At 42.1% G+C, this 24,339-nt stretch overlaps 1 protein-coding gene across 1 annotated transcript in view; it reads left to right on the forward strand.

Annotated features, from left to right (window-relative positions):
- LOC113168126 (NACHT, LRR and PYD domains-containing protein 3-like) overlaps positions 1-24,339 on the forward strand; it is a 176,319-nt gene that overhangs the window by 22,839 nt on the left and 129,141 nt on the right. The window contains exon 5 of the mRNA XM_033326629.1: positions 17,035-17,208. Coding sequence (XP_033182520.1) covers positions 17,035-17,208 — 174 coding nt within the window. The remainder of the gene's footprint in view (positions 1-17,034; positions 17,209-24,339) is intronic.

A 24,339-nucleotide genomic window follows, 5' to 3' on the forward strand; every position in this document is an offset into this window, starting at 1 on the left:
CTCTCTGTCGTCTGTATCTCTCCTCTCTGTCGTCTGTATCTCTCCTCTCTGTCGTCTGTATCTCTCTCCTCTCTGTCGTCTGTATCTCTCCTCTCTGTCGTCTGTCTCTCTCCTCTCTGTCGTCTGTCTCTCTCCTCTCTGTCGTCTGTATCTCTCCTCTCTGTCGTCTGTATCTCTCTCCTCTCTGTCGTCTGTATCTCTCCTCTCTGTCGTCTGTATCTCTCCTCTCTGTCGTCTGTCTCTCTCCTCTCTGTCGTCTGTCTCTCTCCTCTCTGTCGTCTGTATCTCTCTCCTCTCTGTCGTCTGTCTCTCTCCTCTCTGTCGTCTGTCTCTCTCCTCTCTGTCGTCTGTCTCTCTCCTCTCTGTCGTCTGTCTCTCTCCTCTCTGTCGTCTGTCTCTCTCCTCTCTGTCGTCTGTCTCTCTCCTCTCTGTCGTCTGTATCTCTCCTCTCTGTCGTCTGTATCTCTCCTCTCTGTCGTCTGTATCTCTCCTCTCTGTCGTCTGTCTCTCTCTCCTCTCTGTCGTCTGTATCTCTCCTCTCTGTCGTCTGTCTCTCTCTCCTCTCTGTCGTCTGTATCTCTCCTCTCTGTCGTCTGTATCTCTCTCCTCTCTGTCGTCTGTCTCTCTCCTCTCTGTCGTCTGTCTCTCTCCTCTCTGTCGTCTGTATCTCTCTCCTCTCTGTCGTCTGTCTCTCTCCTCTCTGTCGTCTGTCTCTCTCCTCTCTGTCGTCTGTCTCTCTCCTCTCTGTCGTCTGTCTCTCTCCTCTCTGTCGTCTGTCTCTCTCCTCTCTGTCGTCTGTCTCTCTCTCCTCTCTGTCGTCTGTATCTCTCCTCTCTGTCGTCTGTCTCTCTCCTCTCTGTCGTCTGTATCTCTCCTCTCTGTCGTCTGTATCTCTCTCCTCTCTGTCGTCTGTATCTCTCCTCTCTGTCATCTGTCTCTCTCCTCTCTGTCGTCTGTATCTCTCCTCTCTGTCGTCTGTATCTCTCTCCTCTCTGTCGTCTGTATCTCTCTCCTCTCTGTCGTCTGTCTCTCTCTCCTCTCTGTCGTCTGTCTCTCTCCTCTCTGTCGTCTGTCCCTCTCCTCTCTGTCGTCTGTCTCTCTCCTCTCTGTCTCTCTGTTATCACCATCTCTGTTTATTAATTTTTTTCCAACCTCGAACTTTCTCTCATCTACTGTTGAGTCGCTAATTTTACCGCCTACGATCCACAGAATCGATTGGCTAAGTGAAGTCACGTGGGATGGCTTAACTCGCATTCAATTGGCCAATGCGTATTCGCGTCCACTAAATAACTACCGTAACGATCACAATAGCTGTGCCGTCTAAATTTAACGTGTCTCGCTAGATTTGGAATCAAAACGTTCGGTTTGGTCTGTATCTCCGGGTCCGTATGGGACAGTTTCTGGGTCCGGATCCGGACCACGGTTCGCCTGTTAGTGACCCCTGGTCTAGACTACAGTGCCTATAAAAGGTTTTCACCCTTCAATTCAATTCAATTTTATTTGTATAGTGCTTTTAACAATTGTCAATTGTCAGCTTCACACAACCAAAGCAACTATGAAGTTTACAAGAACAGTGAATGTGTGTGAATCTTAATAATCAGATTGTCCCTGATGATCAAGCCCAGACCTCAATCCAATAGAGAATTTGTGGATAGACTTGAAAAGACTGTTCACACCTGATCCACAGAACTTGAGCAGTTTTGCAAAGAAACATTACATAAAACTCCAGTGTCCAGATGTACAAGTCTAACTGACCCCTATCCACACAGACTCATGCTGTGATTGCAGCCAAAGGTGAATCTACTAAATACTGACCTGAAGTGGTGAATATTAATATAAACACTGATTTAACCGCACATATTTTTACTTAATTGAAATTACTTTGTAGAAACCTGTTTTCACTTTGACATTAATGACTTTTATTGACTATGATTGATTTTAATGTCTATAAAAGGATGAAACACCCAGCTGGGGAATACTTGTTATAGGCACTGTAGATCACTGTGTAGATAGGACTGAAGTGATGAAAAGACACATACTTGCTGAAGGATCATCATCTTCATCCTCATCATCATCGTCTGTTCATTTAGCCGCTTGTGTTGGTTCCAACATTTGGTCAAACAGACACATGATGAGTTGATCCTCAGTGATGACTGTTGACCCCTGTCCTTTTGTGGACCAGAACATATCCTAACTGAGACCTGATCCTGGACCTGGACCTGCAGCTGTTTATTAGACCGAGGAAAACACAGTTAGTGCTTCTGTTTCCTGCTCAACAGACAGTCAGTGCTGCCACCTGCTGGACTCTGCTGGTCTGAACCTGATCCAGGATTCTGGTTTACTTCCACACCAGGTCTCTGCAGTAACACAGAACCAGTTTTTATCCACTACTACAAATGTGAAACAAGCTGACAATAAATATTTGATCCTTTTTAAAGGTCGAGTTTCTCTGGTGTCAGAGTCACATGTTCAACACATCTAAACTACACTTGTACTTTTCTTCTGGATCGTAACTAAGTACTTTTACTCCAGTAATGTACTTCATACTTGGTGGTTGTGTGTATTTTTACTGCACTACATAAATAAAGAAAAGAAATATGATCCAGTTTTACACTGAAACATTTCAAACTAGCTCCACCTCAACTACTGACAAGGTGAAAGTTCGACTATCTATACCACCATCTTTAAAGGTTGTGATGTCTGTTAGCTTTAGCTGCAGAGTCTGCTGCCTCCACCCAGTGTAACTGTATCTTATTATCACCTTCTCTTGTTGGGATCTTCTCATAAAATGATAAATCAATACTTTTTTCATCATGATGCCTGTTGTTTGCCTTTCACTGTCGTCACACATACTGTATCAACACAACAGTGTTTTATTATTATTAAAAGTCATGACAGTTATTTCAGGGACTTATGGAGCTCTGTTAATTATGTTTATTAGATGTTTGACTAAATATGTGAGATCCAGTGTAACAGATAATAATTATTTATCATGTACAGTCACTGTGTGATAAGAAATACGGAAACAAATCATAAACCTACTACACTGATACCGTATCTACATTCACACTGTAGAGTGGGGACGAGGCAGAACAGGAAACTGCAGGTTGGACTTTTGATCCTGGTTCAGGGTTCAGAACAGAACATGACTGACGCAGCACCAACCACAGAGTACTGCAGCCACACCACAGCTAGAAACACTGACGCTCTGAAGTACGACTTCTGTACTGTGGGTTTTCCTCTCACTGGTTCAGGGAAAATTAAGTTTTGTCTAAAGGTCAATGAGGAAGATCTTTTACACTCACTCTCTGCTGGAACTCCAACTAAATCTATTCCATCATTTCTGCTTTCCAATAACTTTTTATTGACGCTCTGCTGATCTCTCCTCATTGAACTGAAGCTGAGACTAGAAGGATTTCCTGTTGTAGTGTGATGTGCTGATGAGTTCCAGGGTCAAACTGTTCCTGTGTTTGAGTTAAATGGTCAAATTACAGATGTGTCTTCTCAGGAAATGCTGATTTAAAGGGTTAATACACACAAAAAGGAGCTTTAGTGGGTCTGAGGTTCTGACTGTTAATTTCAACAGTGTGTTTGTGGGGTTGGAGTCAAAGTTCAGGTTTATTGCTTCAGTTTATGACTTTTTACTGCTTCTCTCTCAGTCTCCCAGTGCATGCTGGGAGTGGAGGACGCTCAGAGTGTCTGCGTTTCAGGGTGAGTATGTTTTCTGTCTCTTTCTGTTGTTGGTTCTCTCTCCTGTGTGGAAACCTGTAGTCTGACTGTCAGACAGATGCTCAGTTATCAAAGTGTTCAGTCTGAATCTAGAAACAACAACGGTGTCGTCGTTTAGTCTGAACACTGTCGATAAAGTCGGTGTAGTTGTTGAACCAGGTGATTCAGGAAACGTTTGTCCAGGTGGAACCGCTGGTTAATCCAGACAAAGGTGGTTTAGTCCAAAGTCCCTCAGTTTATTAGAGAGAACTCTGAGACACAGACAGTGAATGATTTCTATGGAGCAGTTGTGATTCATTTCATTATTGATCAATCTGATGATTCTTTTCCTGCTTCATCCATCATCTGTTTGTTCTGTTCAGAACCAGAATCAAGTGAGAAAGTGGAACCTTCACTGAGTTGGTTTTGTCCAGTCAATAGTCTGAACCCAAAATGATTCAGTTCAGTGTTATTTCAAAGAAGGAAATATCATGGTTTCAGCCTCGTTGCTGCTTGTATTTCCCCCGAGGCCTTATTTTGACAACTTCCTGTTTCCTCCTACCAGTCTGATAACATTCACTCGCCTAATTGATTACACCTGGTTTCCCCACAGTATAAATACCGGCCTGCTCGACTGACTTGTTTTGAATTTTCTGGACTCTGCCTGCTCTGGACCCTGTCTCTTGTCTGACCCCCTGGTGCTGTGAGTTCTGTTTATTCCCTGTCATTCAGCTCACAATACCAGACCTGTACCTGTATCTGCCTGATTCTCTTTCTCGCACCTGCACCCCTTCAACCCTGGATTCCCCCCTCACCGGACCAGCCTGACCTGAACTTGCTTCCTGTTGGAGCATCCTCCTGGCGCTCCACAGCCGGCTCTCCAGGCATCCGCTCCTCTGCCTGTCTCTGCTGTGCTAAGAGACTAGTCGCTCAAAACACTTCATAATGACAGATGTGAGACTATGGGTCTGTAGTCATTGAGACTGTCTATTTTTTTTTTTTTAGTAATGGGGATGATGGTGGCGGCCTTCAGGTATTGAGGGATGATGACATGTGTCTGAGAGAGAATGAACAGCTTGTTGAGGATCTCTGCCAGCTGGTCTGTGCAGGCTTTAACCACTGCACCAGGGATGCAGTCAGGTACAGCAGCTTTCCTGGGGTTCACTGCTCCAGTGTCCTCCTCACCTCATGCTCCTGGAGAGAGAGGTGCAGTGTTGGAGTTGTTGTGGGGCAGTGTGTGCAGGTGTCTGGCGGCCTGCACAGATGTGTATTTTTGCTGTGTTGATGGTGAGTTGTGGAGAGACAGGAAACATAGGAAGAGAAATAGGTGGTATTTTTACTGCAGTACCTTTTCAGCATGTACTTTCACTCTTACTTTAATTTCTGAACATGAATATCAGTGTTTCCATGAATTCAGATAAAGAGAATTGATCCAGTATCAGCAGTGTGACCCCCCACCTCCTCTCTAATCTCTATTTAACCCTTGATATAATAAAAACTGCAGTAACTTTCAAAGTTCTTCTTTCACATCACTTCACTGTTTCTGTTCAGTAAAGAAGAAACACGTCTTTGAGCTCACGTCTCTTACTGAACGTCGTCATGCTGCGTTTCACACGTCGAAACTTTAACCCTCCTGTCGTGTTCGGGTCAAATCAGACCGATTTACAACTTAAAACACTCATAACTATTGTGTTTTACATCTGATTGCCTCAAGACCTTATGATATCCTCCACACTATGCACTTGAACACATAAAAGTGATGATCACCTCTTTCATTGAATTTTGAGTGTTTTAATCAACCTTGTTACATCTGTGGTGTTCCAGGTCAAAAGTGACCGCATTAGGAAATGAATGGGTTTCCAGACTATATTCATCCATCAGATGAGATCCCTCATACAACCAACTCACTCCCTCACTCACACAGCAGACTGAATGATGGGTGAATGGACTGAATGTCTTTTGTGGGTACACATTTCTTCCCCATACTTTTGTGCCGATCTCCTACGTGAACCAACTTTCTGAAGAAACAACGTATCATATCTTCACACAGACTGGACAGGTGTCTGTTATGTGAACCCATCTCTTTCCCACGCTTTTGTGTCTATCCCCCACGTGAACCACACCTTCCAGACTAATCAATGTATCATCTTCACAGACCCATATATATAGCTTCATGTTTGCCTTGTACTCCTTTTACTCTGAGCCCAATAAATAGGCGATTGACCAAGCGGTTCTCTGATGAAGAGGTTCTGGTCCAGGTTTTTGGACATGATGAAGAGGACACTGAAATTGAACCAGAGATAGAGCAGGATGTCTCGGAAGTGGAAGACAACACAGATTTTGATCCAGACTTTGAGGAGACTGACCAGTCAACAGATGGAGAGGGAGAGGCACCTGAAGAACAGGCACCTGAAGAGACATTCCAGTCCAAGAGTGGACGCTCTGGTCTTAATCCAGTAAAGCAAGAGTGGAAAACATCATAAAGATGATACCAGGGCTAACACGGTATGCAACATCTTGTGTGGATGACATCAAGTCCAGCTTCCAACTCTTTTTACCATTGTCCATTGAGGGAAATATACTGGAGATGACAAACCTGAGGGGAAGCGTGTGTTTGGGGACATCTGGAGGGAAATGGACCTGGTAGACCTCCAAGCTTACATAGGTCTGTTGATTTTAGCAGGAGTATTTGCTCAAACAATGAGGCTACAAAAAGTTTGTGGGATGCAGAGTCTGACAGGCCTTTATTCCAAGCAACTATGTCTTTACAACAGTTTCATGATGAGTGCCTGGTTCCTTTCAGAGGTCACTGTTCCTTCAAGGTGTACATTCCAAGCAAACCAGGGAAATATGGAATAAAGATCTGGGCAGCATGTGACACCAGGAGCAGCCATGCCTGGAATATGCAGGTATACATGGAGCAACCCAGTACTGGAAGGGCCGAAAAAAAACAGGGCATGCGTGTTGTGCTGGACATGACAACCGGTCTCCAAGGGAAAAATAAAACATGTGACAACTTCTTCACATCATATGCTCATGGTCAGGAGCTGCTGAAAAGAAAGCTCACCATGGTAGGGACAGTGAGGAAGAACAAGGCTGAACTTCCCCCTGCACTGGTATCGACCAGAAGAAGAAACAGCCTTTATCTGTCACATTTACATGTTACAGATGAAATTGGTCCTCTGCATTTAACCCATCCCCCTGGGGGGAGCAGTGGGCAGCTACATACAGCGCTCAAGTAGCTAGCGTGGAGTGTCTTGCTCAAGGACACACCTGGTGTCTGTGACAGGGTTTGAACCCCGAACCTTGTGTATCTAAGGCCTGTATCTGTATCTACTCATTGAGCCACCACTCCAAGAGGGACTCTCATCACAATTTGCTTTCACTGACACACACTCACGTGTCATATGTTCCAAAAAAGAATAGAAATGTCATCCTGATGAGCACGCTTGTTGAGATTGGTTGTTTGTTTTCCATTTATTTTTTCCATTAGATGTTCATTTTGTTATACATTTTCGGTGCCTATTTGTATTTACACTGCAGTTATTTTATGTCTAATTCTATAAATTCATGTAAAACATATTTTGACACATTGTTCACAGCTAAAGAATGTTGAATAAAAATTTGGTGGTGAAAAATGTTTTTTGGCAGCTTCCTCTGCCTCCCACTGCTGTCTGACTGCATTCAAGTGACACTGATATGAAAGAGGAAAGAAGAGCCAATCAGTGGAGGAGCAGCTGATCTTTGTCCAGGAGAAATGATGGAAAGGAGGATTTCAGTTTTCACTGCACATCAATGATTTGTGTTTCCTCTCCACATGAAGGTAGAAAGTGTGTGTAAGCTGATGTGGATGTGGATTCAGCAGCATGGATCAATGTGAAGACAGAGAGGAGGGAGTCCCTCCATCTAAAATACCTCGGTATGAGGACCATGAGAGCCAGACCAAAGCTCAGAGGTGAGATGACTGAGACCATCGGACTGATTCTGTCTCCAAGTCTCATCTAGAATTTCATCAGGACATTTTTACTATTCTTCTGATTCTATTTTATTATTTATGAAGAAAACTTTGACTGAATATGTGAGCGTCACCAAAGTTGTTTTTCTATCAGGTCCCATCAAAGACCAGAATCTCCTGGACCAGGACCTGAACCCAGCTGTGTGTCCTTCAAGAGTGACCAGTCAAAAGACGGTTTTATGGAGTTTAAACATCAACCTTCATCAGACACAGAGTAAGTTGTTGTGAGTTTAAAATCAGTCTGAACAATATGATGTAAACTTTCTCTGATGATAAATTGTTGTGTTCTTTGGATTTCTGGATATTTCTGATGTGAGTAAGTTGATTTCTGTTTGAACTGTTGATTTGAAGGAGAAGCTTTCTTCACTATTCTTCCAGCAAACACTCTGATCATGGATCAAATCTCCATCCAGCCAGTAGCTAAACCACTGATCCTGTAGAGGGTCTCAGGGGGCTGCTCCTCTTCTAATGAAGTGCTGACTTGCAGGCAGACGTCAAAGGAAGCAGCTGAACATCACAAATGTTGAACTCTGATCAAATCTTTGTGATTGAAGTTCTCCAAATTAAGATTTTGGTACAAATGTCTTAAAGAATCTTGACTTCTTCACTTCCTGTTGGAAGACTTTAGTTGTAATGTTGTTGTCTATCACAAGTAGGTGCGTGGACCCAAAAGCACAAGCTGAGGCAGGCTGGAGAGCAAGTGTCTTTTATTCAGCAGGTGGTAGATATATAAACAAAGAGATGAACGGAGTAAACTAAGGACGCTGCACTAACCGGCAGGAGTGTAAGAAAACAAAAATACAATAACTGAATAACTGCACTGGCAGGGGAAAAAGTCCAAAAACAGGAGAGTAACTAAAAGCGGCTGCTCTAGCGGGCAGGTAGACAGACATACATAGAGTCCGGAGTTAATGGTTCAGAAAATCGTTTTAGTTGAGCTGTTTTCAGGCAGACAGGTGTGGTCTTTCCAGAGAAAGTGACGAACTGACAGGGGAGCAGAGTTATGGAGTGGGTTATATAGCAATGGGGCAGAGACAATGACACAGGTGAACCAGATGAGTGTTAACAAGGTGCCTGGAGGTAGAGAAGCAGGAACATGCAGGGTATCTGAAATGAGAAAGGGGACCATAAATGAGTACAGACAGGAATGGCAGAGAACAGAATATGCAGAAATGGTGACAAAGTCAGTGTAGAGGACTGTTTGTCCCCAGTGTCAGTACCAGAGCTGACGTCTGAAGATTCATTTAGGATCCACCAACTAATGAATGAATGAAGTTGTTCAAATGTGAATTAGTCAAAGTGAGTTGTGTGAGCAGCAGCACTCTGCCTCATACTCACACAGTTCAACATATTCAGACTGGGAGCTGCCCAGTACAACCAGTGTGATCCAAGCAGACTCTGTCTCAGGCCTTGTTCCAACAATTGAGCATTGTTCAGTGAGGGAGGCAGAGATATCTGTTGTTCAGAGCTGCTGAGACTAAACCAAATTGACTGGTGACAGTAAAGCTTCACCACTACAGGGAGTCTCTGATTCACTGTTCACATCAAATCTGTCTTCATGGACCTTTACCTTGTGTGTGTCTCTGTGTGGACAGACATACTGTGAGCTCATTCTTGATGATTCCTCCACAGAGTGGACCAGGAGAGCTCAGAGGTTCCCAGTGGTCAGTCTGCCCAGCAGCATCCAACACAGCTGGACTCCATATTTCTGGTCTGTACATGTCCAAGAACTACTTCTCCATCTGTTGTGTTCCCAATAATCTCCATGCTGCACTTTTTAGACCAGTGGATTGTCAGTCTGTCCAACATGGATCTGATGTTTAGCTCCATGATTTGAGTTGGATTGTGTCATTCGTATAGTTTCTGTTCCAGCTGCTGGAGGAGAACATTGTCACTTTTGTGAAGAACAAGCTGAAGAAGATCCAGAAGGTTCTGAGTCCAGATTACCCACAATGCTTAGAGAGTCAGAGGGAGGATGAGGAGGTGTTGGTTGGTGAGGACGAAGAGCAGAGGAGGAGCAGCAGAGAGGCATTTGTGAAGATCACACTGAACTTCCTGAGGAGAATGAAGCAGGAGGAGCTGGCTGACTGTCTGCAGAGCAGTAAGAGGATTTCTCTAAACATTTAACATCATGGACAAATGAGACGTTTACTGAGAGCTGAAGATGTGGAGTGTTAATATATTGAAATGTGAATCATTTAGGGTCATGAAACTGTCAAACTGTGTTTTCATTAGAAATTATATTGATCATGTTTTTGTGGTTTCATTCAGGAACTTTAGCTGCAGTTTGTCAGCGTGAACTTAAATCTAATCTGAAGAAGAAGTTCCAGTGTGTGTTTGAGGGGATTGCTAAAGCAGGAAACCCAACCCTTCTGAACCAGATCTACACAGAGCTCTACATCACAGAGGGAGGGACTGGAGAGGTCAATGATGAACATGAGGTCAGACAGATTGAAACAGCATCCAGGAAACCACACAGAACAGAAACAACCATCAGACATGAAGACATCTTTAAAGGATCACCTGGAAGAGAGGAACCAATCAGAACAGTGATGACAAAGGGAGTGGCTGGCATTGGGAAAACAGTCTTAACACAGAAGTTCACTCTGGACTGGGCTGAAGACAAAGCCAACCAGGACATACAGTTCACATTTCCATTGACTTTCAGAGAGCTGAATGTGCTGAAAGAGAAAAAGTTCAGCTTGATGGAACTTGTTCATCACTTCTTTACTGAAACCAAAGAAGCAGGAATCTGCAGGTTTGAAGAGTTCCAGGTTGTGTTCATCTTGGACGGTCTGGATGAGTGTCGACTTCCTCTGGACTTCCACAACAATCAGATCCTGACTGATGTTACAGAGTCCACCTCAGTGGATGTGCTGCTGACAAACCTGATCAGGGGGAACCTGCTTCCCTCTCCTCGCCTCTTGATAACCACACGACCTGCAGCAGCCAATCAGATCCCTCCTGAGTGTGTTGACATGGTGACAGAGGTCAGAGGGTTCACTGACCCACAGAAGGAGGAGTACTTCAGGAAGAGGTTCACAGATGAGGAGCAGGCCAGAAGAATCATCTCCCACATCAAGACATCACGAAGCCTCCACATCATGTGTCACATCCAGTCTTCTGCTGGATCACTGCTACAGTTCTGAGGGGTGTTGAAAACCAGAGAGGTAGGAGAGCGGCCCAAGACTCTGACTGAGATGTACATCCACTTCCTGTTGGTTCAGTCCAAAGTGAAGAACATCAAGTATGATGGAGGAGCTGAGAGAGATCCACACTGGAGTCCAGAGAGCAGGAAGATGATTGAGTCTCTGGGAAAACTGGCTTTTGAGCAGCTAGAGAAAGGAAACCTGATCTTCTATGAATCAGACCTGACAGAGTGTGGCATCGATATCAGAGCAGCCTCAGTGTACTCAGGAGTGTTCACACAGATCTTTAAAGAGGAGAGAGGACTGTACCAGGACAAGGTGTTCTGCTTCGTCCATCTGAGTGTTCAGGAGTTTTCTGGCTGCTCTTCATGTCATCTGACCTTCATCAACTCTGGAGTCAATTCTGCTGTCTGAAGATCAGTCAGTCTCTTTGTGGTTCATTCTGAGATTCTTTCTATTTGGTCCAGATCTAAAACTTCTCCACCAGAGTGCTGTGGACAAGGCCGTGCAAAGTCCAAATGGACACCTGGACTTGTTTCTTCGCTTCTTCCTCGGTCTTTCTCTGCAGACCAATAAGACTCTCCTACGAGGTCTGCAGACAGAAACACGAAGTAGATCATTGACCAATCAGGAAACAGTCCAGTACATCAAGAAGAAGATCAAAGAGACTCCCTCAACAGAGAAAAGCATCAACCTGTTCCACTGTCTGAATGAACTGAATGATCGTTCTCTAGTGGAGGAGATCCAACAGTACCTGGACTCAGGAAGTCTCTCCACAGGTAAACTGTCTCCTGCTCAGTGGTCAGCTCTGGTCTTTCTTTTACTGTCATCAGAAAAAGATTTGGACATGTTTGACCTGAAGAAATACTCTTCTTCAGAGAAGGCTCTTCTGAGGTTGCTGCCAATGGTGAAAGCTGCTAAAAAAGTTTTGTAAGTATGTGGATAATTGAATGTTCATTAAAGTCTTGACCAGAGAATCCACATTGTCAACTGGAAAACTTGAAGTTTAAATGACTGCGAGACTCAAACACTTTAAATTTCTTAATGTCAGGATTTTTGACTCAGAGAGGTTTTCGATCAGCAGTTTAGTTTCATTATATACCTTTTTTTACATTTTCTAGTCTGATTATATTTTATTTTATTAATTTCTTTTACAGTCAACATTAAAGATGATAATTGAACACAGGTTAACACAAATGTTGTCATTATATAGAGGACGAGGGAAAGGTCCAGGATACAAGATGGGTAGAGAGGCAAGGCTGGGAACAAAGTAGGAAAATGGCTGGAGAGTTGTAGTCAGAACTGACGATCTAGCAGGGAACTGAGGGCTGAAGGAGCTTATAAAGGAGATGGGGAATACAGGAGGAATAGATCAGTAATTAATTCAATTCAATTCAATTCAGTTTTATTTGTATAGTGCCAATTGACAACAGAAGTTATCTTAAGGCACTTTACAGTGTAAGGTTTAAGACCTTACAGGAAATATTTATACAAAAAAGTATATAGAAAACCCAACTATCCCATTTGAACAAGCTTTAGGCAACAGTGGAGAGGAAAAACTCCCTTTAGCGGAAAAAACCTCCAGCAGAATCAGGCTCATAGTGGGCGGCCTCCTGCCTCGACCGGTTGGGGTGAGTGGAAAGAGAAGAGAAAAGAACAGCAGGCAATAAAGACAACAACAAGCATCAAGAACATTGGGCAGATCAACTGAATTCTGGGGAGTACAGCTCCAGGCCAAGGATACCTGCAGAAAAGTACAGAGACAGAGAGGAGGAAACACAACTACAGGAGAGAGAAGACACAAAGTTAATGACATGCAATGGTGGCATTTGAATGGATAGAGGAGAAAGGAGAGAGGAGAGGAGCTCAGTTTATCAGTAGAGGTCCCCCAGCAGACTAAGCTATATCAGCATAACTAAGAGATGGTTCAGAGTCACCTGATCCATCTCTAACTATAAGCTTTATAAAAAGGAAAGTTTTAAGTCTAGTCTTAAATGTAGAGAGGGTGTCTGCCTCCCGAACCTGAACTGGGAGCTGGTTCCACAGGAGAGGGCTTGGTAGCTAAAGGCTCTGCCTCCCATTCTACATTTGGAAACTCTAGGAACAACAAGTAAACCTGCAGTCTGAGAACGTAGAGTTCTGCTTGGAAGATATGGAACCATGAGGTCTTTAAGATAAGATGGAGCCTGATTATTAAGAGATTTATAAGTGAGGAGAAGTATTTTAAATTAAATTCTGGATTTTACAGGGAGTCAATGGAGAGAAGCTAATGTAGGAGAAATATGATCTCTCTTGCTAATTCCAGTCAGAACTGTGACTGCAGCATTTTGGATGAACTGGAGGCTTTTTAATGAGTTATTGGGACAAACTATTAATAAAGAGAATTAGTGCAGAGGGAATGGAGAGTAAGTCAGTCCATGTATGGGCATAGCAGGAAGTGGCTGGGGAGCAGAGCAGCAGGAGTGGGACCCAGTGAAAGAGAGAGAAACAAACTGGACCAGCATCAAGCAGGAATTGTGACAATTACAGTTTGACACAAATGTTGTCATGTTTACATCACTGTTTTTCAGACTGAGTGGCTGTAACCTCTCAGAGAGAAGCTGTGAAGCTCTGTCCTCAGTTCTCAGCTCCCAGTCCTCTAGTCTGAGAGAACTGGACCTGAGTAACAACAACCTGCAGGATTCAAGGATGAAGCTCCTGTCTGCTGGACTGGAGAATCCACACTGTAAACTGGAAACTGTCAGGTGAGCTGAATGTGCTCAGGTTTCTGTTTTACAGTGGCAAGATAAAGTATATGAACCCTTTGGAATTATGTGGGGTTTTGCATTAATTTGTCATAAAATGTGCTCAGATCTTCATCTAACTCACAACAATACAAAAACACAGTCTGCTTAAATAATAGTACACAAACATATGTGTTCATGTTTATATTTAACATAACATGTAAACATTCACATTGCAGGGTGGAAAAAGTATGTGAACCTTTGGACTTAACTGGTTGAACCTCCTTTGGCACCAATAACCTCAGCCAAACCTTTTCAGACCTGCACAACGATCTGGAGTAATTTTGGACCACTCCTCTTCACAAAACTGTTTCAATGTAGCAATATTCTTGGGATGGTCTGGTGAATGGCTCTTAAAGTCATGCCACAGCATTTAAATTGGGTTGAGGTCAGGACTCTGACTGGGCCACTCCAGAAGGTGTATTTTGTTCTGTGTTGAAGTTATTCTTTTGTTGAATTACTTGTATGCTTTGGATCATTGTTCTGTTGCATCACCCATCCTCTGTGGTGTCCAGTTGGGACAGATGGTCTTACATTTTCCTGCATAATGTCTTGATAAACTCTGGAATTCATTTTTCCATCAATGACAACAATCCGTCCAGGCCCTGAGGCAGCAAAGCAGCCCCAAACCATGATGCTCCCTCTGCTATGTTTTACAGTGGGGATGAGTTTTGATGTTGGTGTGCTGTGCCTTTTTTTCTCCAAACATAGTGTTTTTTCCAAACAACTCAATTTTGGTTTTATCTGTCCACAGAATATTTCGCCAGTAGTGCTGTGGAACATCCAGGTGCTCTTTTGCAAACTTCAAACGTGCTGCAATATTCTTTTTGGACAGCAATGGCTTCTTCCGTGGTGTCCTCCCATGTACTCCATTCTTGTTTCATCTTTTCCTTATTGTAGATGTTTCAAAAAAATATAAGCATGTGCGAGAGATTTCTGTAAGTCTTCAGCTGACACTCTAGGATGCTTCTTTACTTTTTGCAATCATTTTTACAGGACGACCATGCCTAGGGAGAGTAGACAGTGCTGAACATTCTCCATTCGTAGACAGTCTATCTTACCGTGGACACATGAACATCAAGGCTTTTGGAGATACTTTTGTAACCCTTTCCAGCTTCATGCAGGTCACCAATTCTTGATCGTTGGTCTTCTGAGAGCTCTTTTCTGTGAGGCATGGTTCACATCAGGCAGTGCTTCTTGAAACCAGTAAACCCAAGACTGGTGTGTGGTTTTAAAGGGCAGGACAGCTTTCAGCAAAACATCCAATATCATCACACTGATTGGACTCAAGGTTGGCTTACTCCTGGCTCCAATTGGCTCTTGGAGAAGTCATTAGGCTAGGGGTTCACATACTTTTCCACCCTGCACTGTGAATGTTTACATGTTATGTTCAATAAAAACATGAAAACATATAATGTTTGTGTAGTATTTTTTAAGCAGACGTGTTTGTTGTTGTATTGTTGTGAGTTAGATGAAGATCAGAGCACATTTTATGACCAATTCATGCAAAACTCCACGTAATCCCAAAGGGTTCACATACCTTTTCTTGCGACTGTAAATAATAGTAATATAGTAATAATAATAATAGTTATTTAAAAAAGTCCATAACTGCTCCCAAGCAATAAAACTTTGTAATGTCACAAGCTTTAGGTTGCAAAAGTTTCTCATCAGTATTTTTACAATATGTAAAATAACTATACTTTCCTGTTTGTTTTGTTTTTTCACTGTGTTGTATCTTTTTAGTTCAATGTTAACATTAAAGGTAATTACTGTCAGGGAATGGGTCACGAGACAGAAGTAATGCAAAGAAAAGGATTTATTATAAACAATGTCAAAAGCAGAGAAAAGAGAAAACTAACTAGAGCGAGGTATCAAAAGAACACATTAAGACACTGATCTGAACGCAAAAACAAAGTGACAACAAAAAAAAAGCTGAAGCACGGTGGGGAACAACAGTAACAACCTAGAGATTGTTACTTTGATACAGAGAAACAAAGATACAGAGATACAAGTAACAACAGAAAATCACTGCACAGATGCAGGCAAAACTCACACTGGCTGACGTACACATTCTGTTATCCAAGCGAAAAGGTCTGAGAAACAGGGCTGGAAGAAATCACCAGAGGATGAGGGAAAGGTCCAGGATACAAGATGGGTAGAGAGGCAAGGCTGGGAACAAAGTAGGAAAATGGCTGGAGAGTCATAGTCAGAACTGACAATCTATCAGGGAACTGAGGGCTGAAGGGAGCTTATAAAGGAGAGGGTGAATACAGGAGGAACTGATCAGTAAAAAATTCAATTCAAAAATCTTTACAAAAAAGTATAGAGAAAACCCAACTATCCCATTTGAGCAAGCTTTAGGCAACAGTGGAGAGGAAAAACTCCCTTTAGGGAAGAAACCTCCAGCAGAACCAGGCTCATGATGGGCGGCCATCTGCCTCGACCGGTTGGGGTGAGTGGAAAGAGAAGAGAAAAGAACAGTAGGCAATAAAGACAACAACAAGCAGCAAGAACATTGGGCAGATTAACTGGATTCTGGAGATGTACAGCTCCAGGCCGAGGATACCTGCAGAAAAGTACAGGGAGAGGAGGAAACACAACTACAGGAGAGAGAAGACACAAAGTTAATGACATGAAATGGTGGCATTTGAATGGATAGAGAGAAAGGAGAGAGGAGAGGAGCTCAGTGTATCAGTAGAGGTCCCCCAGCAGACTAAGCTATCAGCATAACTAAGAGATGGTTCAGAGTCACCTGATCCATCTGTAACTATAAGCTTTACAAAAAAAGATAAGTTTTAAGTCTAGTCTTAAATGTAGAGAGGGTGTCTGCCTCCCGAACCTGAACTGGGAGCTGGTTCCACAGGAGAGGGGCTTGGTAGCTAAAGGCTCTGCCTCCCATTCTACATTTGGAAACTCTAGGAACCAAAGTAAACCTGCGTCTGAGAACAGAGAGTTCTGCTTGGAAGATATGGAACTATGAGGTCTTTAAGATAAGATGGAGCCTGATTATTAAGTGATTTATAAGTGAGGAGAAGAATTTTGAATTCATTCTGGATTTTAAAGGGAGCCAATGGAGAGAAGCTAACGTAGGAGAAATATGATCTCTCTTGCTAATTCCAGTCAGAACTGTGGCTGCAGCATTTTGGATGAACTGGAGGCTTTTTAATGAGTTATTGGGACAAACTATTAATAAAGAGAATTAGTGCAGAGGGAATGGAAGAGTAAGTCAGTCCATGTATGGGCATAGCAGGAAGTGGCTGGGGAGCAGAGCAGCAGGAGTGGGACCGTGAAAGAGAGAACAAACTGCGCCAGCATCAGGCAGGAATTGTGACAATTACAGTTTGACAAATATTGTCATGTTATACATCACTGTTTTTAGACTGAGTGGCTGTAACCTCTCAGAGAGAAGCTGTGAAGCTCTGTCCTCAGTTCTCAGCTCCCAGTCCTCTAGTCTGAGAGAACTGGACCTGAATAACAACGACCTGCAGGATTCAGGATTGAAGCTTCTGTCTGCTGGACTGGAAAATCCACACTGTAAACTGGAAACTATCAGGTCAAGTCAAGTTTCTGTTTTAAATAACTGGAGATATTTAAAAAGTCCATAACTGCTCCCAAGCAGAAAACTTTGTAATGTCACAAGTTTTAGGTTACAAAGGTTTCTCATCAGTATTTTACAATATGTAAAATAACTATACTTTTCTGTTTTGTTTTTTTCACTGTGTTGAATCTTTTAGTTCAATGTCAACATTAAATGTGATTACTGTCAGGGAATGGAGTCATGAGACACAAGTACTGCAATAAAAGGATTTATTATAACACAATGTCAAAAGCAGAAACAAAAGTGACAACAAAAACAACCTGAAGCACGGTGGGAAACAAAGTAACACCCAAAACTAGAGATAAAAAGTAACAACAGAAAATCACTGCACAGATGCAGGAAAAACTCACACTGGCTGAGGTACAGAGTCCGTTTTTCAAGGGCACGTGAGTGAGGTAGAAGAAGTCTGAGAAACAGGGCTGGAAGAAATCACCAGAGGACGAGGGAAGGTCCAGGATACAAGATGGGTAGAGAGGCAAGGCTGGGAAAAAGTAGGAAAATGGCTGGAGAGTTGTAGTCAGAACTGACGATCTATCAGGGAACTGAGGGCTGAAGGGATCTTATAACGGAGAGGGTGATAGAGGAGGAACTGATCTGTAATTAGTGCAGAGGGAATGGAAGAGTAAGTCAGTCCATGTATGGACATAGCAGGAAGTGGCTGGGGAGCAGAGGAGCAGTAGTGGGACCAGGTGAAATAGAGAGAGAAACAAACTGGACCAGCATCAAGCAGGAATTGTGACAATTACAGTTTGACACAAATGTTGTCATGTTATACATCACTGTTTTTCAGACTGAGTGGCTGTAACCTCTAGAAAGAAGCTGTGAAGCTCTGTCCTCAGTTCTCAGCTCTCATTCTCTAGTCTGAGAGAACTGGACCTGAGTAACAAACCTGCAGGATTCAGGAGTGAAGCGTCTGTCTGCTGGACTGGAGAATCCACACTGTAAACTGGAAACTCTCAGGTTAGGATTAATTATCTTAAGTACATTTTTTCTGCAGCAGGTGTTTTTAGATCCAGAGACTTTGTGTCTGTTTGTGAGATATTTCAAAAGTCCAAACCTGCTGACATGAGAGAGACTCAAGCAGATTAAACTGTCACAAGTTTTAAGTTGAAGAAGATTCTTGATTGTATTTTTTTATTATTATATATATATATATATATATCTATATATATATATCTATATATATATAATATATAATATATATATATATAATTATATATATATATATGTATTGTACAGCATTGTTTTTAAACTCAGAGATGTTGCCTACATGAGGATTTTTCTTTTTCTTATTATTTTGTTGTTAAAGGTAGTGGCAAAAAGTGGTCACTTATTTTGTGCATGAATTACTCATTACATGTGACCTGAATGCCACAAATATAAAGCATAACAAACTTTAAATAAACTATAAAATAAAACCTTGATGATCTTTCATGTCTTTATTAAACAGACATGTAGCTCTAAACCACACCTCCATTCTTTATTTCATTGATTGGACTCCAGGTTTGCTAACACCTGACTATAGTTGACGTTGTGACATCAGACAGTGTTTCACTGACTTTTTCCACCATCGCTCTGTATGTTTAATGGTTGTGTTCAATAAAAACATGAATGATCAGGACTCTTCTGGAATATTGTGTTTGTTTATATTTGTGACTTTGGTGAAGATCTGATTACATTCATGAACAACTGATGCAAACAGGAAATTGGAATCTTTTTCTTTCCACTGTATGTGACTCAGTGTATGTGATGTTGATCTGTACAACAAAACCAGCACCAAGTCTCCTGTGTGTTGTTTTTTGTGTCTGCAGACTGTCAGGCTGTCTGATCACAGAGGAAGGCTGTGCTTCTCTGGCCTCAGCTCTGAGCTCCAACCCCTCCCATCTGAGAGAGCTGGACCTGAGCTACAATCATCCAGGAGACTCAGGAGTAAAGCTACTGTTGCTGGACTGGAGGATCCACACTGGAACCTGGACACTCTCAGGTATGGAGAGGCCTGCTGCAGCCACACACAATGTCTGATGGAGGATGAAGTAGGGATGTTAATGATTAATGAGTTGTTTGTTTAGATGAGTAAAACAAACACACTTTTTGCCATAAAAGGAAGAAAAATGTTTCAGCATCAGTTTGTGTCTCACTGTGGAGTCGTGTTGATGAACACTGCAGCAGAAAGTAGTTTTGTGCTGGAAACATTTCCTCTCAGCTGATAACAAATCTTCACTGAAGCACTTTACATTCAGCTAAGAAAAGAGGGGAGGTCCTGTAATTCTGACTTCAGTGTCTCATTCTGACTTTGGGAACAAATCTCCTCATGATGAAATCAGGTGTTACATTAGATTCTGTGAACTGAGCAGGAAATTCAATCAACTTATAGGTCGAGTTTAAATCCACAGAATGACAATGAATGAATATCAGAGGATTGAATCAGGTCACAGCATCATGTCTCTGTCTCCTCAAATAGTGATGATTGAAGCATCTTCACCTTCCTGTGATCCTGATCTTGTCATGATGAGATCTTGTGTCATATATAGGAGACAGTAAATCAGAACTAAACATGTTCATTTCATCTTTACAATCTGTCAAAGAGGAAAAACTCCTTGTTGTTCCCAGTTGAAGAATTAGTTTGTGATTGAATGTTTTCTCCTCAAACTCCTGTTTTCATTTTTGTCTCTGGCTGCTCCAACAAATCTGACACCAAATCAGACGAAGCCACAAAGTCTGTGTGTAATGATCAATATCCAGTAGCTGGAGGTGAACTAGACTTCCTCTGAACACAGGACAACGTGTGAAGCTCAGCTGAGATCAGTCCACAGACATTAGAGAGAGGAAAACACACACACAGAGTCCATGTATGTGGAGTTGATCCTCTTGGACTTTGCTCTCCAGTTTCCTGCTTCCTGTGGTGTCACATTAGTTTGTCTGGTGACAGAGTGAGACTGAAAGCAGGTGTCTGACACCAAAACTGCTGTGAACTAGAGAATTGAAATCTTTCCTCCATGTCACCTCCCTGCTCCGTAGAATTCCAAGATAAGGACTCCAATTCCTTAGTTGTTTGCTGAATGTCCATCCCTACATACAAGCCTCCATTAGAACAGAACCAGAACACACTGTGTGTATGAGAGCCATGTAATGTCCATGTGTGCATGCTGAAAGAGAATGTGCTGCTCTGACCCCCCTCCTTTCAGGGTGGAGCCTGGTGGAGTCCGATGGTTGAGACCAGGTCTGAGGAAGTGTAAGTGTGTTTTAATGAGACTGATGAAAACAAAGCAGCAACATTCAACCATCTTCAAACTGTCACATCACTCCTTCAAATCCCTGATGTCATGAGTCCTCATCAAACTGATGATAGATTAATAACTGCAGCTGGATTGTGTCTTGTTCTCTCCATCAGATTTCTGTCAACTCACCATCGACACAAACACAGTGAACAGAGAACTACGACTGTCTGACAACAACAGGAAGGTGACACATGTGAAAGAGGATCAGTCATATCCTGATCATCCAGACAGATTTGACCAGTGTCCTCAGCTGCTGTGTAGTAATGGTCTGACTGGTCGCTGTTACTGGGAGGTCGAGTGGAGCGGATACGTTCATATATCAGTGAGTTACAGAGGAATCAGAAGGAGAGGAGGCAGTAAAGACTGTGTGTTTGGATGGAACGATCAGTCCTGGAGTCTGTCTGCTCTGATGTTAGTGGTTACCATGTTCTTCACACAAGAGAAGAACATCATCTCCTCCTCTGTCTCTCACAGAGTATCAGTGTATGTGGACTGTCCTGCTGGGACTCTGTCCTTCTACAGAGTCTCCTCTGACAAACTGATCCACCTCCACACCTTCAACACCACATTCACTGAACCTCTTTATCCTGGGTTTAGGTTCTGGTCTCCTGGTTCCTCAGTGTCCCTGTGTTCAGTGTAGTACTGAGAGTGTCGTCCTGTCAGAGAAACGTTGTCTCTGTTGAACAGATAGTTCAGTCTCTACATGTCTGTTTCTTTCACTCACACACACATTTTCAGATTCATAGATTCAATCAGTTTCTTCTTGAACCAGTTCTAAATGATTCCTTGTAAACTAGTTCCTCTTCCAGTCCTTTAAAGATAAAGCTCCGATTATTCCAGGATCCAGATGTTGAGGACTTGTTCTGAAGTCTTGTTCTGTCTTTTGTCTCTTTCTCTTTTCGATCCACTGACATTATTAGACATCAGTGCTGTTGTTCATAGTGACGTCAGCACAAATGACCCAACAAGACCAAAGATTCAAGTCAAACATCCATGAATTTCATGAAGGAAAGTTTCCTGACTTTTGTCTCCAATCATCTTTATTTGGAGTTAAATGAGTCCAACTAAAGTCAGATCTCCTGAAATGGGGACGATTTGAAGTGACTTGACATTTTAGTGATACTGACCAGGAGTGGACTCACTGTTGTTGTGGACTGTATCTGTAAGTGCTGCTGGTTCATCTACAGCATCCAACACATCTGGAAACACATCTGTGTGCCTGTCTTGATCAAACAATGACTCCTGCAGCTGCTGGACCAGAAGCTGCAGTTGGACCTTTCAGAATAAAAGCATGTGTTTGTATCCTGCAGCAGGACATCAGTGTGTTCCTTCAGGCTGCTGTATTGAACCAACACACTGAGCTCAAATTGAGCTTTATTCACTTCAACTTTGTTCTTGGTCTCTGTGATGGAATTTTTTGGTTTAACATTTGGATCAAAATCCAAAGTGTCCAAGTGGAAGAAGAGTTTTTGTGTTGGTGTTAAAGAAGCTCTGAGAGTGAACCATCAGAAACATGAATGTGTGGTTGTTAGTAAGTAAAGTTCTAGATATCTACCTAACAGAACCTGTCCCATGGACTAACTGTAGTTTGATGATCTGACTTTAGTTGCAGTGTTTCAGATTTCAGATCCTCAGTTTCTGATCCAGATTTCACAGGAAACAGTTCTGAAACTCTAAAGGAGGTCAGGACAGGAGCTCACTGAGACTCAATCAGTCATACAGCTTCCAACGGAATAAACCAATCGGCTAACAGGGCTTGCCCTTTTACATATTAGATTTTAATCGATGCGTGACACGTGTTGTTGGATTTAATTATTGCCTTTAACACCATTGTTCATACAGTTCTACTGGATAGATTGAGGCACTGGATCGGTCTTTCTGGCACATCATTTTGGTTTGTATCATATTTAAATAATAGGAAGTCTATTTACATCCTTTATGTCTTCCCTCCATTAACTGAATATTGTGTGCCACAGGTATTTCTTTCAGAAACCACACAGACAAACACGTGAACATTATTGTAATGAGGAATGCTGGAATAAAGCTTTCCTAAAGGAACTCTGAGTTGCTGGGTTCTAACAGTCACTTCAGTGGTGGGCTGTAAAGCACCTGAACCCAAGTACATGGGAGAAGCCATTGTCAGCCATCTCCATTTTTTTTACCAATATTATTCTCATTCTTATTGGTTCCCTATAGAGATTTTTTTGCAGACATAATATTTAATTCTACTGTTGTTCTGTTTGCTCTGCCAGTATGTTTTAGGATTGATTTAAAATTTTATTTAACTTTAAAGCCCTGCATGGTCTTTTCCATGAAAGACCATGCAGGATATAAATGAAACAGAGATACTCCTCATTTAGGATGACTTCTAATTAACTGAATGTCTTTCCTTTGTAACTGGTTTTCCAAAGAACTGATGTTATGGTTGTTGAAAGTTTTGTTTGTAATATTGTTATTGTTTCCTGCACCCCAACCGGTCGAGGCAGATGGCCGTTGAGCCTGTTCTGCTGGCAGTTTCCTACTCTATGGGGACTTTTCTGCTTGTTAAAGTTGGTTTTGTTGGGCTACCTGTGTTTATTTGTCTCCAGTGAAGCACTTTGTAACATGTTTACAAAAGTGCTCTATAAATAAATGTATTATTATTATGTTACATGTCGAACCTGTTGTTAAAAATCTTGGTGTTCTTCTCAATAATTATCCAACTTTTGAGCATCAAAGAACTATAATAAAATAACAAATATAAAAAAGGTTGTCCAATCTTGTTTTAATCCCCTTAGAATAAAGCCAAAAGATTGATATATGTTAATGTTTAATGATGCAGGAACCATTACTGCTGCATTTATTTCCTGATTATTGATCCTTGATTATTGCAACAGCCTTTTCTCTGGTCTTCACCAAAAGAACTTAAAACGACAAATTGTCCAGAACCCAGCTGCCCGACTCCAAACTACTAACTACTTCTCTACTGATCTAACTAACTAATATTGTTTACAATGCTACATCTTACTCTACCTGCCAGTGACCTGCTGGTTTAAATTGTATGTTTTCATTACAACCTTTGTAGTTCCACAGAACTAGACTTGTAAAACTGCATTTCTTAGTTCCACCAGATAAACGTTCAGTTTCAGAATATTTCTCTGCTATTTACACCTGTTTACTTAGAGAAAGCAAAGGAAGAGACACAGGTGAAACAGCATCATGTAATGAAACCATTAACATCACCTCAGAGATCTCCCCTATAATTGGTTTGTAAACCAAACGGTACACAGCTCAGATGTACGGTGGCTGTGTGGAGACAAAAAAAAACCTGAAATCCAAACCCCCACCTGACTGTCAGGGATCATGTGCTTTAATCCAGCTGTTGATGCTGTAGACACTGGCTCAGTTGCTAAACATCTCAATAACAAGAGCTCTTGAGGGACTAACTGCACTCTCTATTGAATTAGATGAAAATTCTGGAGTTGATGATCGCTGACTAAGTGGATTCAGGACTGGTTTGCGACGGAGTGGGTTTATTGCTTCTTATTTGGTATCTTTAGCAGTAGCCTCATTATTTTACATTTATTTGTTTTATATCCAGTTCTTCCATCTAATTACTTATTTGTTTTATATCTTTGTTGATGATGCTTTATTATGAACTCTTGATTGTAAATAAACAGGAGGGAAATGATAGAAAATGTGATTGTTATACATTATACAATGCAGCTGCTGTGTTCCTGTGTCACCATAAAAAGATCATGTCAGGAGTCTTAACTAACTGTTGGAAACAGATGAACTGTGTGAACCTGCCCTGAATGTGCTTCACCCC

The sequence above is a fragment of the Anabas testudineus genome, chromosome 18 (genome assembly GCF_900324465.2).
Source record: "Anabas testudineus chromosome 18, fAnaTes1.2, whole genome shotgun sequence".
NCBI classification, from domain to species: Eukaryota; Metazoa; Chordata; class Actinopteri; order Anabantiformes; family Anabantidae; genus Anabas; species Anabas testudineus.